At 33.9% G+C, this 15,132-nt stretch overlaps 1 protein-coding gene across 1 annotated transcript in view; it reads left to right on the forward strand.

The window, feature by feature from the left end:
- The first annotated feature begins 7,574 nt into the window (after nucleotides 1-7,574).
- The window catches only part of LOC115301409 (bifunctional heparan sulfate N-deacetylase/N-sulfotransferase 4), a 238,434-nt gene continuing 230,876 nt past the window's right edge, over nucleotides 7,575-15,132 (forward strand). Inside the window, exon 1 of the mRNA XM_029951268.1 lies at nucleotides 7,575-8,567. Within this exon, the coding sequence (XP_029807128.1) occupies nucleotides 7,590-8,567 (978 nt within the window). The 5' untranslated portion in view covers nucleotides 7,575-7,589. The remainder of the gene's footprint in view (nucleotides 8,568-15,132) is intronic.

Consider the following 15,132-nt stretch of genomic DNA (forward strand, 5'->3'; position numbering starts at 1 on the left):
TTTTTTGTGTATTATTTGATATTGTAATTTTTATGTGAAAGTAGTACATTGTCCTTGTAGAAAATTCAAATAATACAGAAAAGAATCAGAAAGAGATGATCAATATTTTTTATTTTTTTATTTTTGAGAGACAGAGAGAGACAGCGTGAGCAGGGGAGGGTCAGAGAGACAGGGAGGTACAGAATCTGAAGCAGGCTCTAGGCTCTGATCTAGCTGTCAGCACAGAGCCCAACACAGGGCTCAAAGCCATGAACTGTGAGATCATGACCTGAGCCAAGGCCAACACTTAACCAACTGAGCCACCCAGGCGCCCCAAGATGATCAATCTTTTGATGAACATCCTTTTAAATCTTCCTTAATCAATGGATACATGAAAATTGAATGACAAACAATTGTAAGTTAGGTTTCTTTATTTTTCTATTGAGGAAACTGAAGCTCAGACTTGTTCTTCTATCTTGTACTTTACTGGGGAAAACTAGGATTTTCTCCCAAGGTATACCTCGAGGTATAGAATGAAAGTGCATGTATGTCAGGTGTGAGTAAGTTATTGATTTGGCATGATTATTTTTTGCATGTGACAAAAATACTCTTTGCTTGACAAACTTTAGTCAGTCTCCTGAATCTTCTTTTAGGCCTATCTGTGTACTTTCTTGTAAAATCTTATTTTATCAAGAACCCTGCTAATTGAAGTTTACCATAAACCCCCACCTTCAACCTGATCACCTTTAATATATGATCAGATTTTCCATCCTCTACCATCCCTCAAATGATGTCTAAACACCCTGGCATATCTTAAGCAAGAATCCTTTTAGGTGAGTTTAGCCAGAACCCCTCCTTAACCCCTTAATTTTCTACTCACTGATCTCCACCCTATTCCTTGGCTATAAATCCCCACTCATCCATTCCTTATTGAGTTGGGCCCAATCTCTTTACCTCACCATAAAACCCCATTGCTGCCTTCCTTATACTTATCACAATAATCCCGAATAAGGTTGTTCTTACCTCTTCACAAGTATTGCATATTTTTGTCTTTAATATATGGTATACAAGGTAGTCTACAAAGTGCTGTAGATGCCATCTTGAATAAATCACAGTCCCTGGCTTCATGGAAATTCATGGATAATTAGATTGAAATATCCTGTGATAGAGGCTATTCTAGGAGAGCACATTGGAGACACCATCATCTAAACTTCTGCAAGGTCAGGAGTTATTTTTCTGGAAATGGTCTTACCTAACTTGAATTTGTTAAAAAAAAAAAAAAAGCTGATTAAACTTAGATATGGCAGAGACAACATTGGTCCATCCAGAACTGCAAATTGTTCAACATGTAAAGTATGGGAATGACAAGAAAAAAGAATTTTATAAGAGAAACTCTTTCAAAAAGCTTGAGTGTAAAGGTAAAGAAATATATTAAGGCAGTTGTGTGGGTTGTGGTGAGTGGTAAAAATTATTAATGAAGATGTGAGTTAAGCTGTTTAAGAAAATTTTACCTGGAGTCTTAAACTAAAATAAATATGGGTTTTAGAGTCCCTTTGAACAAATACAGACATTCAACGTTGTTTAATGCTATTTAATTCTGGACTATACCATCTGAAGATATTATTATTTTAATGGCGTTAAGGGTAAAATTTCATGATGAAATCTTAACTATAACAACAAATACAGAGTTCTATGCAATGATTCGTTTACTAGTTACTAGTTCTCTCCACTTGGTCACAAACAGCATTTTTGCTGCTGTATCTGTAAGTTTTATATGCCACAGAGAACAAATATCCCGTTAGTATTTTCCTTCTTCTCAAAGGTCTCATGTTTTTCTAATAAACAAGATAAATACACAGATATTTGCATTTTTATTTTAATAAAAGTGAACTCTTCCTTTTGAAAAATCATGTTGTTTTTCTGCTCTAGAAAACAAGACCTATGAAAATGGTGAATAGGCACTATATATATATCTCCAGGAAATGGTGATAAAAGAAATCACCTGACATTTACTCTTCTATTTACTGAGTTGCCTTCATAATCGTTTGAAGTGTGAATATAGCTGATACCTCAGACCTATGTGCCTGGTATAATATTATGTTACAGTATAATATGGGGGTAGTAATGTTATCATTATGTTGGAAATGACACTTTTAAGAGTGTGTACTGATAAAAATGCACACTTTGGGGACTAAAATAAATTTATATTATATCACTGAAATCAAGAAAATATGAAGTATATAAAAGTTCAGTAATAGCTGATTATTTATGAGTAGAAAAAAATCATTATTTCAGAAAATCATAAACTAAGCATACTATTTTGATTTTGATTAAATATAACAATTACTCATCACTTTGTAGCTTCATTTAAGTTATATATATAGATAGATATGGTTGTTGCTAAAAATAATATTACAATATTTTGAGGCCTAGAAGCTAAAAGGAGCTCTAAGAGATCAAACCATATGATATCCACCAATTCTTAGTCTCCAATTCTGTTGAATCATAATGGATATTTTCAGAAAGCACTGAGAATCTTAAGGGACTAAATTCATCTTTGGCTAAAGCCTCTATGATATTTATAATTTTCTTAAATCCAGGTTAAATAATTTGAATCAGCTGTGCCTTCTGGAGCAGTGTTTTTCAGGCATCTTTGACTCTGACCCAGAAAAGAAATCACCTTCATTGGGTGGGATTCAAAACACATAAAATATACACACAAAGCTAACAAACGCATATTTACTAATGCACTACTTACCCTCACCACGTGAAGTACATCAATATTTCTATTCTGGTCTATTTCATTTCCACTTGTGTGTTGGTGAACTATAATTTATGAAAAATTCATCTGTCTTGAAAATGATTATAAATTTTGGAATTCTCCCTAAGAGAGTTCAAGTGCCATTAATATATGGGAATATATGGTTAAATGTTTACCTATCATAACTTTTAATTAATATGAAATAGCTAATTATTATATATCTAAAATCAAAGAAAGAACTCACAAGGCATATGAAAATGAGATACTTGATAAAATATGCACCCCGACGCCATATATCAGGAAAAGTCAAAGTTGAATTATTGAAAATTCTTAGGTCATCTCAGCTTATGACACAATTTCTTTTGTACTAATCCAATTCCCTTCTAGATTGTTTCCTGTATTTGGGGTAGATATTTCTGTTTTGAATATCTGAACTTTTAAAAATGAAATAAAACTTGGTGATATCTGGGTTAAATTATTTTATTATGTTGTTAAATTTTTTATTTCATCTAACTTGGTTTCTCTCACCAGTGCAAAGGTGGAACATAGAACACTGGCATAAAAAATCACTGGCAGCATCATCTCAGTTTCTTTCCTAAACCCTCTGAATCTCAATCTCCTCATTTTAAAAATAGACTAATAGACACTAAACAGGGTGATAAATGCAGAAATAGGAGTATAATGACTCTCAAGTAGTAGCCACTCATTAAATGCTAGTAAATATTATTGTTTTTTTTTCATTTCAGCTGAACTTTAATGAGCCTCTGTGATCATCTATACAGTTCATGACACCACCTTCAAAAAAGAAACAGTCACTCATAAATTCATTGTGATTCCTAGCTCCTAGCTTACTTCTGAATTTCCTTCTTTCCGAAAAATAGCAATAATAGTTTGTGCAGTTGCTTTGTTTATTAATTGCTCTACTGCTACCAGAAATTACTAGAAATTGACAATGTTTGAGAACCCTTGGTAAATGGATTTCACAAACTATATATATATTTTTAAAAATCTATAAACACATTTTGGAAATAAGTCAAAGATCATTTTAAAAACAGATACACTAAATAATAATTTCTTCACATTATCTAATCTTCAAAGAGAGTGAAAGATTCTGAGAGATTATTTATTCCACTACTACTGAGGTGATGAGTCACATTTGGAAGACAGAAAAGGAGACAAGAGGAGAAGAGAGAGGAGGGGAAGGCAAGAGAGGGAAGTGCAGGAGAGGAGAGAAGGGGAAAGAAAAGAGAAAAGTAAAGACGATAGCAAGGAAGCCAGCAGCTAAAACCTTCCCTTTTTTCCTCACCGAAGCCTGTACAGGAGTCGTGCACCCCCACTTTTTGGGGATATGTTGTCACAAAGAATAATGAGTAGGTCTCTCCAAATTTTTAACAATGGACTTATTAGGACAGGTGAAAGGCAGATTTATCAGACTTGGAATCTAAGCCTATTTAACTCATGTGGTGTGGCGGTTATGGAAGTATAATTTCTTCACAAATGCTGTTTATTTGGTTGTATATGCATTTGCCCACTCTGTAGGAAAGACATCATGATGTAAGTGGAAAATAGGGCAAAGAGCTCCTGATTGTGCCTTTTGTTGCTAACGGGTCTCAGGTTCATCCTGCACAGTGCATTGGATTAAGGTAAAGTCAAAACTTTAGCATATCACCTAGACTCCTTAAGAATACATGACACACATTTTGAGGCTTTTGAAACAGTATTTGATGTCTTCACCATTACCCTTAAATGAATATCCCTAATTTTTTAAGTCTCATTTAACATCTGTCTTTTTAAAAATGATCTCAATTTTATTTGACTTTTCCAAGGTTCTTAAGTTGGTGTTTTTACCCTGCACTCTTCCTTGCCTTTTTTTTTTCTTTGTAAGGGACACCACACTATATAAGTGTATAATAAACCCATTTCCTTTTTGTGTTTCTTCTTTATGCTCACACTACTGACACTGTCATTATACTTCTGACTCCAGATATCTGGGTTTTCCCACACCAAGCAATGCTTTGTGAAAATGATTGGTTGTCCTAGAATTCAGTTCAATCTAGCACTAACCAGAGTTATTGTAGACCCCACACATTAAGGGCTCAGTCCTAAGAAACTGCCCCTCACCTACTGCAGATACCAATTGCAAGTTGTAGGTCCCCAGGTTTTCCACAACCACTCTGACTTTGAGACAAATCAGAGGTTCTTATAACCTCACCTTGGATTCAGATTTGATTGTTTGCTAAGAAGGTCACAAAACTTAAGGAACCACTTACTTTCATTTACCAATTTACTGTATGATAAAAGATACAGATGAACAGCCAGATGAAGAGATACAAAAGATAAAGTATGGTAAGGTTTTAAGCACAAGAGATTCTGTCCCTGTGGAGTTGGGGTGCATCATGCTCCTAGTTTGTGGATATGTTCACCAACCTGGAAGCTCTCTAGACCCCAAAACTTTGGGAATTTTATGGAGGCTTCACCATGTAGGCATGATCAATTATTGAACTAATTTCCAGTCCCTCTCCCCTTCCTACAGGATGAGGGTGAGGCTAAAAGTTCTAACCATCTAAACAGGGCTTGGTCTTTTTAGTGACCACCAGGAGCCCACCAAGCATTGCCTCATTAGAACAAAAGATACTGCCATTGTCCAGGAAATTCCAAGAATTTTAAGAGCTCTGTGTCAGGAACCAGTGTCAAAGACCAAAATTATAACTAAAGACACTCTTAGTGCTCTTATTATAGGAAATAACAAGTCTTTTAGGAGCTTTATGCCAGCAACTAGAGGACAGATATACATGTATGTGTGTGTATATACATATTTTTCTATTACTTCACAATAAGAGACTCAAGCAAATCACAGACTACATTGCTTTGGCATCCCAAACAATGCCAAACCATCTTCTGCCTCGGGCAGAGAACATGAGTAAACATTTCTGGTCTACCATCTTTTATTTTCCAGACTTCCTCATGTTACTGCCTAATTTTTGGAAGGATAAGTGGAAGGACTGAATGGGAAGGATAACTCCTTAGTTTAAAATGCACACACACATATGCACACACACATACAGACACACACACAGTCACACATTCAAACTCACGTGTCCACAGTGGTGATTATATGTACCTATCATTCTTCTAACTCTGAACATATTAATGTTAAATAAATGCCACATTTAAATTTTATTTATTCTTTTGGTTGGCAGATTCTTTTTCCATATGCTTTTTAATTTTTTCACTATTACATATTAAGATGAGGCATTCTAATATGCAAAACTGACATCTCATCCTTTGTGTATTCAAAAATAAAAATCACATCTTTAATGTCAGAATAGATAAGGATTTAACAAAGTAGTGTCATCCGTTTAGTTTCTTTTAAATTCCTGACTAAATTAAAATTTAAAATACTAAGCAAACTTACAAAGTATGTGAATTAGATTTTTGTTCTTGTGGGTGATGCAGAGGGTAGGAGGGTGGGGATGGAGTTAATTCCATGTATCCTTAATGGATTTTAGAATCAAATACATGATCTTGGAGAAATCTAGCAATAGACGTAATATAAGATTGCATAATATCCTTTGGTGAATTTCAATTTTTTCAATACTTATTATACATGCTGTTTAATTTAATTTCTAGTTTTAAAATGAACATTATGGATGTTTTCAGATATATTCAAAAGTAGAGGATAGAGCATAATTGATTTTTAATTATTTTTTAAATTTGATATCAAATTTTTAATTTGATAATTTAATTAATCTAAGCTTCCTGGCCTCTCATTAGAGGGGTCTGAGAATGGTTATTCCCATTTTGTTTTTTCTCCCATAGCTCCTCCATCACTTTGCTTTTAAGAACAGAGAAAGAGAAATCCTGTGTAATTAGGGTGTTACGGTGAAGAAGGCCAAGTGTCTCCCTGCAACTTCAGAAAAGGATATGTTATTAAAGGGAAAAACCTGTAACAACTCTATACTTAAAATCATCCCTTCAGCTTGAGAGCATGTGTCACAGTTCTAACCCCTCCACAAATATTTGATTTTCTAATTCTTTATGTAAATAATGTTTACTAGTCCTATAGCAGCAATCTTTATGGTTATTAACATTTTACACTAAAATTTTCTTTCTCTCTCTTTTTTAAGATTATTTATTTATTTTGAGAGACGGTGGGGGAGGGGCAGAGAGAGAAAGGGAGACAGGAATCCCAAGCAGGTTCCCTCTGTTCTGTCAGCACGGAGTCTGATATGGGTCTTGAACTCACCAACCCATGAGATCATAATCTAAGCCAAAAGAAATCAAGAATGAGATGCTTAACCACTGAGCCACTCAGATATCTTTCTTAAGTCTCTTTATTTCGACATGACTAGCTTGAAAAATGATCTCTTTCTTTGGCAAAAATGAAACAAGATTCTGTATTCTTTAATACATGAAAAAAATATATACTCTAATAGTAAAAACCTAAACTATAAACTTCAAGCTATTAATATTTTAGCATATTAACACTCTAAAATTATCTTTGATATGTATGTTTTTTATATATAAGCATCTATATCACATACACATTTATATTTATATTTCTGTCTTAGTCATTACATTTCTCCTTTTTTTTTTCCAGATAATGTTTAAAGGATTCTGCATCAGTCTTTGGTATTGGACATCTTCAAAATCTCTTCTTCAACTTTTGCTCTCCTGGCCCATTGCCTTTCAGCTTTAACTTACTTGTGATCCCTTCAAACATTTTACATGGTTTGCAATGGTTACATGAACTTTTGGGAAGTCATATTTGCACCATCTCATATTTTATTCACTATGGTACTTTAGGAAAAGAAATTGGAAAAAGCTTACAAAGCAGTATTTAAAAAAAATGAATCTTATTGTGAAGCTTCGGAGAAGTTTTCGAACATTGATTGTTCTTTTAGTTACCTTTTGCTTGGTGAGCATTGTCATTTCTGCCTACTTCCTCTATTCTGGCTATAAACAGGAAATGACTCTTATTGAAACCACTGCAGAAACAGAATGTTCTGACATCAAAATTCTACCATATCGGTCAATGGAGCTGAAAACAGTTAAACCTATTGATACGTCCAAAACTGATCCTACGGTCCTCCTATTTGTGGAGAGCCAGTACTCTCAACTTGGTCAGGATATCATAGCTATCTTGGAGTCTAGTCGATTTCAGTACCAAATGGTCATTGCCCCCGGCAAGGGGGATATACCTCCTCTTACAGATAATGGCAAAGGGAAATACATATTAGTTATTTATGAAAATATCCTGAAATACATCAGCATGGACTCATGGAATCGAGAGCTTTTAGAAAAATACTGTGTGGAATACAGTGTTAGTATAATCGGTTTTCATAAAGCCAATGAGAACAGCTTACCAAGTACACAATTAAAAGGCTTTCCATTAACCATTTTCAATAATCTAGCTCTGAAGGACTGTTTAGTCAACCCTCAGTCTCCTTTGCTGCATATTACCAAAGCCCCCAAGGTTGAGAAAGGCCCTATTCCTGGGGAAGACTGGAGTATTTTCCAATATAATCATTCAACCTACCAGCCTGTGCTTTTAACTGAATTACAGACAGAAAAATCCCTTTCATCCTCATCCAGCAAACCACTCTATGCGACGGTGATACAGGATCTGGGGCTTCATGATGGAATTCAGCGAGTTCTTTTTGGCAACAACTTAAACTTTTGGCTACACAAGCTTATCTTCATAGATGCCATCTCCTTCTTGTCAGGGAAGAGGCTGACACTGTCCTTGGACAGGTACATCCTTGTGGACATTGACGATATCTTTGTTGGGAAAGAGGGAACAAGGATGAATGTCAAAGATGTAAAGGTAAGAGCATTTATAAATATCATCATAATTTTATTTCACTAAGTGTAATATCGATAATATATAAAATTTTGAATATTTTAGATTCCTAGTTACACAAAGTTCTCAGATGCAGTCTGTTTGAAATAAAATAGGCATAAAAAAATCTTGAACTAAGCCTTAACTATTGCTCACACAAATAACTCAGATACTCTAAAGGAGATAGAATGACAATATCTCAAAGAATATTTAAACTCAATTTCCTTGCCTCTTCTTAGGCCTCACACAAGAACCCTGTAGAACTGGCTTCCTTGTCCTAGCACATGTTGCAGTTTGTAGCAGTGAGACTTGCTTAGTCATAAAACTCCATCCTTCAACTGATCCCCTTCCATACTTGGGTTTGACAATGGTGGTTGAAATACAAGATGAAGAAGTACCATTTATAACTTCAAGACCTTTTGTAACTTCAAGTAAGCATAGTGTTTGTTTATGTGAAATGTTAATATACTTGTCAATATAGATTTGAGCAAAAATTTAGTTTTATAGAAAATGCGTATTGGACTTGAACTCAGAAGTCTTCCATTATTACCTCTTTTATAAATTTATCATATTGTTTTAGATGACATAACAGTGTTTGACTATGTAACAAATTTACCTTCCAATTGTTATCAGATAAAGAAAAAGTCAAATATTGTATACTAGGTTAGGTAGGTAATCTTAAGAATAATTTTCTTTTTTTATCTTGATTCAATATTTTCATTTTTGTCTATCTTGTCCTGTACATAACTAAATTCATTTTTGGACAAATAATTGTAGCAAATTATATGGCAAACTATAAACAGAAATAATAGGACATAAAATAATAAGAGAACTAAAGATTATTAAGATCATATCATGTTTTTTTTATTCCTGCTATTAGACTTTTTTCCTCCAAAAAATGAAACCTCAGTGCTACTTCAAAATGATGGCATTTTCCCTATTCTAAGACCTTATGACCATGTAGTAAGAAATGATTAAAACCGGTGAAGTAAGTTCACTTTTTAAAAATGTTCAGAGTACATGTGAACCAGTGAACTCTATTTTTAATGAGATACCAAATGAAGTATCACTTGAATGGTACTCAAATATTTCATTTTGGACATCGTTGTAAAGGGATTAAATGATGTCTCTTGAATTCTGTCTAAATTTTTGTTTTTTTCTTACTTGCTCTGTATTTATTATTCCTTTAATTAATAGAAATTCTAACTTTTTTATTTCCAAATTTTAAACTTAAGGGGTTATATGTTTCAAAAGTTTCTCAAGTGATTCCTATGCGAAATCCTAAAAGGAGAGGGTTTCCTAATTTTAATTTAACAAAATATATGAATTGAATAAGTTTTTATAAATCTAATAAACTTTTGCAGCTCAAATTCGGCTATTTCACTTACTCTCTCAATGAAAGCTTACAAATAGCTCTTCACCATTATACAGTATTCACTGATGACTTCTTCAGTGACATAACCTCAAATAATAATAACACACTGAAATTTAACAAAACCTGGAACAATGTCACAGGCAGAGAATGGATCAAAAAAGTTGTCTATATATATGTGTGTGTATATATATAGACATATATATATATGGTGTGTATGTGTGTATATATATGTATAAATAGAAAGATAGTGTGAATATACACATGTATATATATATATGTGTATACATATGCATATATATAGTGTGTGTTTGTATATACATAGTGTGTGTATATATAAAGTGTGTGTATATATAGTGTATATGTATATTTATATGTATATATATACACAGTGTATGTATATATAGTGCATATATATACATACATGTATGTATGTGCACAGGTATCTTAATTATACACTACACACACACACACACACACGTGCGCGCGCACACACGCACTCACATCCTGTCACTTTGAAGAAAATACTTTTACCTACCCCTTTTGTTGTTGCTGGTTCTTTCTCAGAACTGTTAATCAAAGAATATCAGAAACTTGATTGATTATTACTCTCTTGGTTACTTAAAGGTCAATAGGAAATACAATTTTCCAAGTATAAAAATTCTAGTTCCAGTCCTTGTCATTTGATTTTTATTTTGACTTTATTTTTGGATTAATATGATTTTGTGGAAAATATTTTAAATTATGTATAGAAATGTTCTCAATACTCTCATGTTCTTCGCTATCATGTTATTTTTCTGGTACTGTAGCATTTAATCTTATACTTTGATAAAGATGAGAAATCCATCCTCCTTCATATTCTGTCTGAATTTTCGAAAGCAGGGATATTGCATGGCTGCTGAAATTTTTCACTATTATACTGGAATCAGGAGGAGAGGTATTCTATTCCTCAACAGAACACATTTAGGAAAGCTGGAGAGTTGTGGTTGAAAATTTTTGGTTGTGTACATGACTGGACCCTTCCTCAGCCATTTGCACAATTAGACCTGGAGCATTTAACTACAAACTCAAATATACCTTTGCTTGCAACACCACCTCACGCTATTGACCAAATATATATTAGTATATTTTAGATTGAATGCAGTTTTTCATTTTAAGAGAGAGATTCTGGATCATACCACTAAAGAATTAGCATTTTTAAGGTACAGCATTTGATGCAATGAAAAGAACACAATTTGTTTCTTAACTGAACTTGAACACCCATGTTTTTTTCACTAAATGGTTCTGCCTGACCTAAGCCAGCATAGCACTAGCTTGTTTTAGAAACTTGTGTGTTTTATCTGATTTTGTCATGCCTTCCTCCAACCAAAGCCACTGAGATAGAAATCAGTATGTTCATTTACAAGGCAAGCAACATTAAGCTCAGGCAGGTGCAGTAACTATCATCTAATTGCTGCCAAAATTTTATTGTATGTATAAAAACTTGAGAGGAACAACTGGGTGGCTCAGTCACTTAAGTGTCCCCTTCGATTTTGGCTTAGGTCATGATCTCACAAACTGAGCTTACAGCACAGAGCCTGCTTGGGATTCTCTCTCCTTCTCTCGCTGTCTCTCCACCACTCTTTCTCTCTCTCTCTCTCTCTCCCTCTCTTTTTCTCTCAGTCTGTCAAAATAAATAAACTTAAAAACAAACCCTCAAGATATAAGAAGATAAATCATTCATGTATATAATCTTCTAGAATTAGATTTCAAAAGTTTGTAAAACATTAGCAATCAATAAAGTCAGAAAATATGGTCATGTTTTGACCTGGTAATATTTCTCTGCAATCTTCAAGGCAATCAGAAAATATTCCTGATATCTGAGGTTCTATTAGCAGAATGACCTTAAGCTATTTTGAGTGGTGTCTTAAACACTTGAACCTATTCTTTCCTCATTTAAAAAACAACTTTTTTTCATAATGGCCTTAATTACATGTATGTAAGTAAAAATAATAAAGGCCATCCTGATTATTGAAATTTTAATTTAAAAAACTTACAGTCAACTAATTTGATTTCTATGAGGAATGGTTTACCCTTGGTTAGAACATTTGGTATAGTTAGAGATGTTTGGTAAAATTAAAATAATAAGTTCTTTTTTCATAGTTTCATAAAACAGAATAATTAATTTTCTTTCCCCAATGAGGGCTTTGAAAACATGGACATGGTAAATGTAGGCTTCCATATGGACAATGAAAACAGATTTATTTTTGATGCTACCAAAAATTTTGGTGCTTTAATCAATTCTGTGACATGTTGTTATTTTCTCTGTTGGCAATAAGACATCATTATTAGCATTTTTATGTCTTTACCTTCTTGAGGAAATTCATTTATTTATTTACTGAGCATCTACTGTATATAAGACTATATTTAGAACATCATCAGCCTAATAAATCTAAAATTCTTATTTAAAGTTCTGTATGATCCAGTTCAATTTACCTTTCCAACATTTATTTGTAATACTTCTCAAAACACACTGCTTGTATTAGGCTACCCCCCTGTCCATCCCTCAGCTATGGCTTGCTCATGTCTATCTTGACCTCTTAGTTTCTGTGTTTTGACTAAATTATGTTCCCTGAATTAACCATATTTCAAAAGATACCTTAAGTCCTACTTCTTATTAGAAGGTGACACACGTCCTAATGACCCTGGTAGAAGGTGATTTCTCTTTACATTGAGTCCCTGAATAATCACTGACCTTAACTCTCACTTAACATCCTTATGAGCCAACTCCAATGTTAGACTGTGAGACAAGTTTTCTCGTACATGTACTTATAATAAAGTACATAGCAAGGAAACTTAGATGTGATTTGAAAATATTTTATTGACAATTATTACACTGTCTTTAGCTGTTTGGTGTGCACAGGACTAAATCAGTCATAGAATTGATTTACTATATTAAGAAAAATAATTTGAGTAGTTTTGAGCTTTGTCTCAAAACAAGTTGTTTGTGCATTTGAGCATGAGGAAGAACTTGAAAAAAATCTGTGTTGTAAACCTGGAGTCTAAAAACAAATGGTTAGCAAACTAATTGTTTTTTTTTTATTTTTCTTTTTTCTTCTCTCCTCTCCCCCTCTCACCATAGTGTTTTTAATGAATCTGTACCTAGACCAGTGTTAAGGCTTGATCCAGATAATACAATTTAGCAATATCTTAACCTTGATGTTTTCATACATTTGTTTGACTACATATTTCCTGAACTGAAAAGCATATGTTCAGAAGTTTAAAGTGCAAAAAAAATTGTGCACATTGAATGACTGATATTTGAATGATGTTAAGTTAATAGATATAAAGGAGACAATTAATAAAACATCTTACAATATAGGGAAATGGTTTCTGGTTAGGTCCAATAGCTATTTGAAAGTCTCTTTTACATGAGAAAATGATACAATGAAAATATTTGGGCAATTTTTCCTATTATTAATGTAAATATTTAAATAAAATCTCAGTTCAAACTTTTGTAGGAATTATCAGATTTAACAGGGACAGGTTGCTATGAATAGGAAAAAAGAAATCTATCATAGAAGAAAATTTCAAAATCTTGATTAATCATTTGAATAGGGCTTGGAAGAGAAAAGAAGAAAACTTATGATTTATGATTTCTAAGGTTCTGATCTAAGAGAATAAGAAATTATTGATGTTATGAACATCAAAACAAAAGATGAGAGGCTATATTAATATTTGAAAAGATTTAGTTCTCTAACATTTTACCATTATAACAAATATATTGCTACATCTGAAAAATTAATAGAAAAATGTTTTTTTAGAATCCTTGATATACTAGACTGAATGGAATCACTATCCAAAAGGGAACTGATAAGTAAAAATTATATGTGGTAAATCGAATCCAGATTTAAGATAATAACCAGTGTATATCCAGCAATGCAGAACAGTAGGAGTTGGATGGAAGGCCCAGTCAGACAATCAAACGGGCAGCATCTGAAAGTTCTTTGGTGGTTTCTAAATAGGTGAGCAAGACATGATATCAGAAAGTGTAGCATAACAGCTGGGTAGTGACCCAGGTGAGGACGATCAGATTTTATTAAGAGATATTTCACAACAAATTGAAGATACCAAGTCCTGGGATTAGTCTGCAGGCAAAAATAGTCTTCTACCTGAGAAAAAATGGCACAGACGACAGTGCTCCAGTTAGAAAAGGGTAAGATTTGACAATATGTGACAACATGGAGTTCAACATAGGGGACATGATACAGAACTTGGAAGGCAGAAGGTCAAGCATATCAATAATGCTTTACAGAACAGCAGAGCCTTCAGCAAGACCTGCTGAAGTTGCTGCCCTGACAATGACTTAGAATCTTTTTGTAAAATTTTTAAATGTTTTATTTATTTTTGAGAGAGAGAGAGAGAGAGAGAGACAGCATGAACAGGGGAAGGTCAGCGAGAGAGGGAGATACAGAATCCGAAGACAGACTCCAGGCTCTGAGCTAGCTGCTGGCACAGCTAGCTAGTCCTGACTCCAGGCTCTGAGCTAGCTGTGCTGACAGCTAGCTCAGAGCCCAACATGGGGCTCGAATCCACAAACCTCGAGATCATGACCTGAGCTGAAGTCAGAAGCTTAACTGACTGAGTCACCCAGGCTCCCTGACAATGACCTAGAAACCTTAGAACTGTAAGAGAAGAGCTACATTGAGTTTCTCATGGAATCCTTAGATGCCCAGCTGCAACAATTATACTATTTCAAGGTGCTCAATTGTTTCAAAAGAAAAGCAGACACTGTCACAGGCTTATCATAAGAATGACTCATTTTCTGAATAAACATAGAATCACTGTGTCAATTAAAATATTTTTGTAAGTTGAATTTGTCTTGGCTGAAAAGAGATGCTCTGTATAATGCATTTTGTTAAAGTTAGTAGTGAGTTCATAAAAACTCAAACAAAATTTGGGGTTTGTTTCCAACCTTGGAAGAAGATAGCCACCATATGGATGTATTTAATGAGAAAATTTCCTGGGGCACCTGGGTGGTTCAGTGGGTTAAATGTCCTACTCTTGATTCAGCTCAGGTCATGATCTCATAATTATGAGACTGAGTCCTACATCAAGCTCCACATGGGGCTTCATGTTTGTCTCCGTGCTGGGCTCCATGCTGTGCATGAGGCCTGCTTAAGTTCTCTCTCTCCCTCT

Source organism: Suricata suricatta, chromosome 1 (genome assembly GCF_006229205.1).
Source record: "Suricata suricatta isolate VVHF042 chromosome 1, meerkat_22Aug2017_6uvM2_HiC, whole genome shotgun sequence".
Taxonomy (NCBI): domain Eukaryota; kingdom Metazoa; phylum Chordata; class Mammalia; order Carnivora; family Herpestidae; genus Suricata; species Suricata suricatta.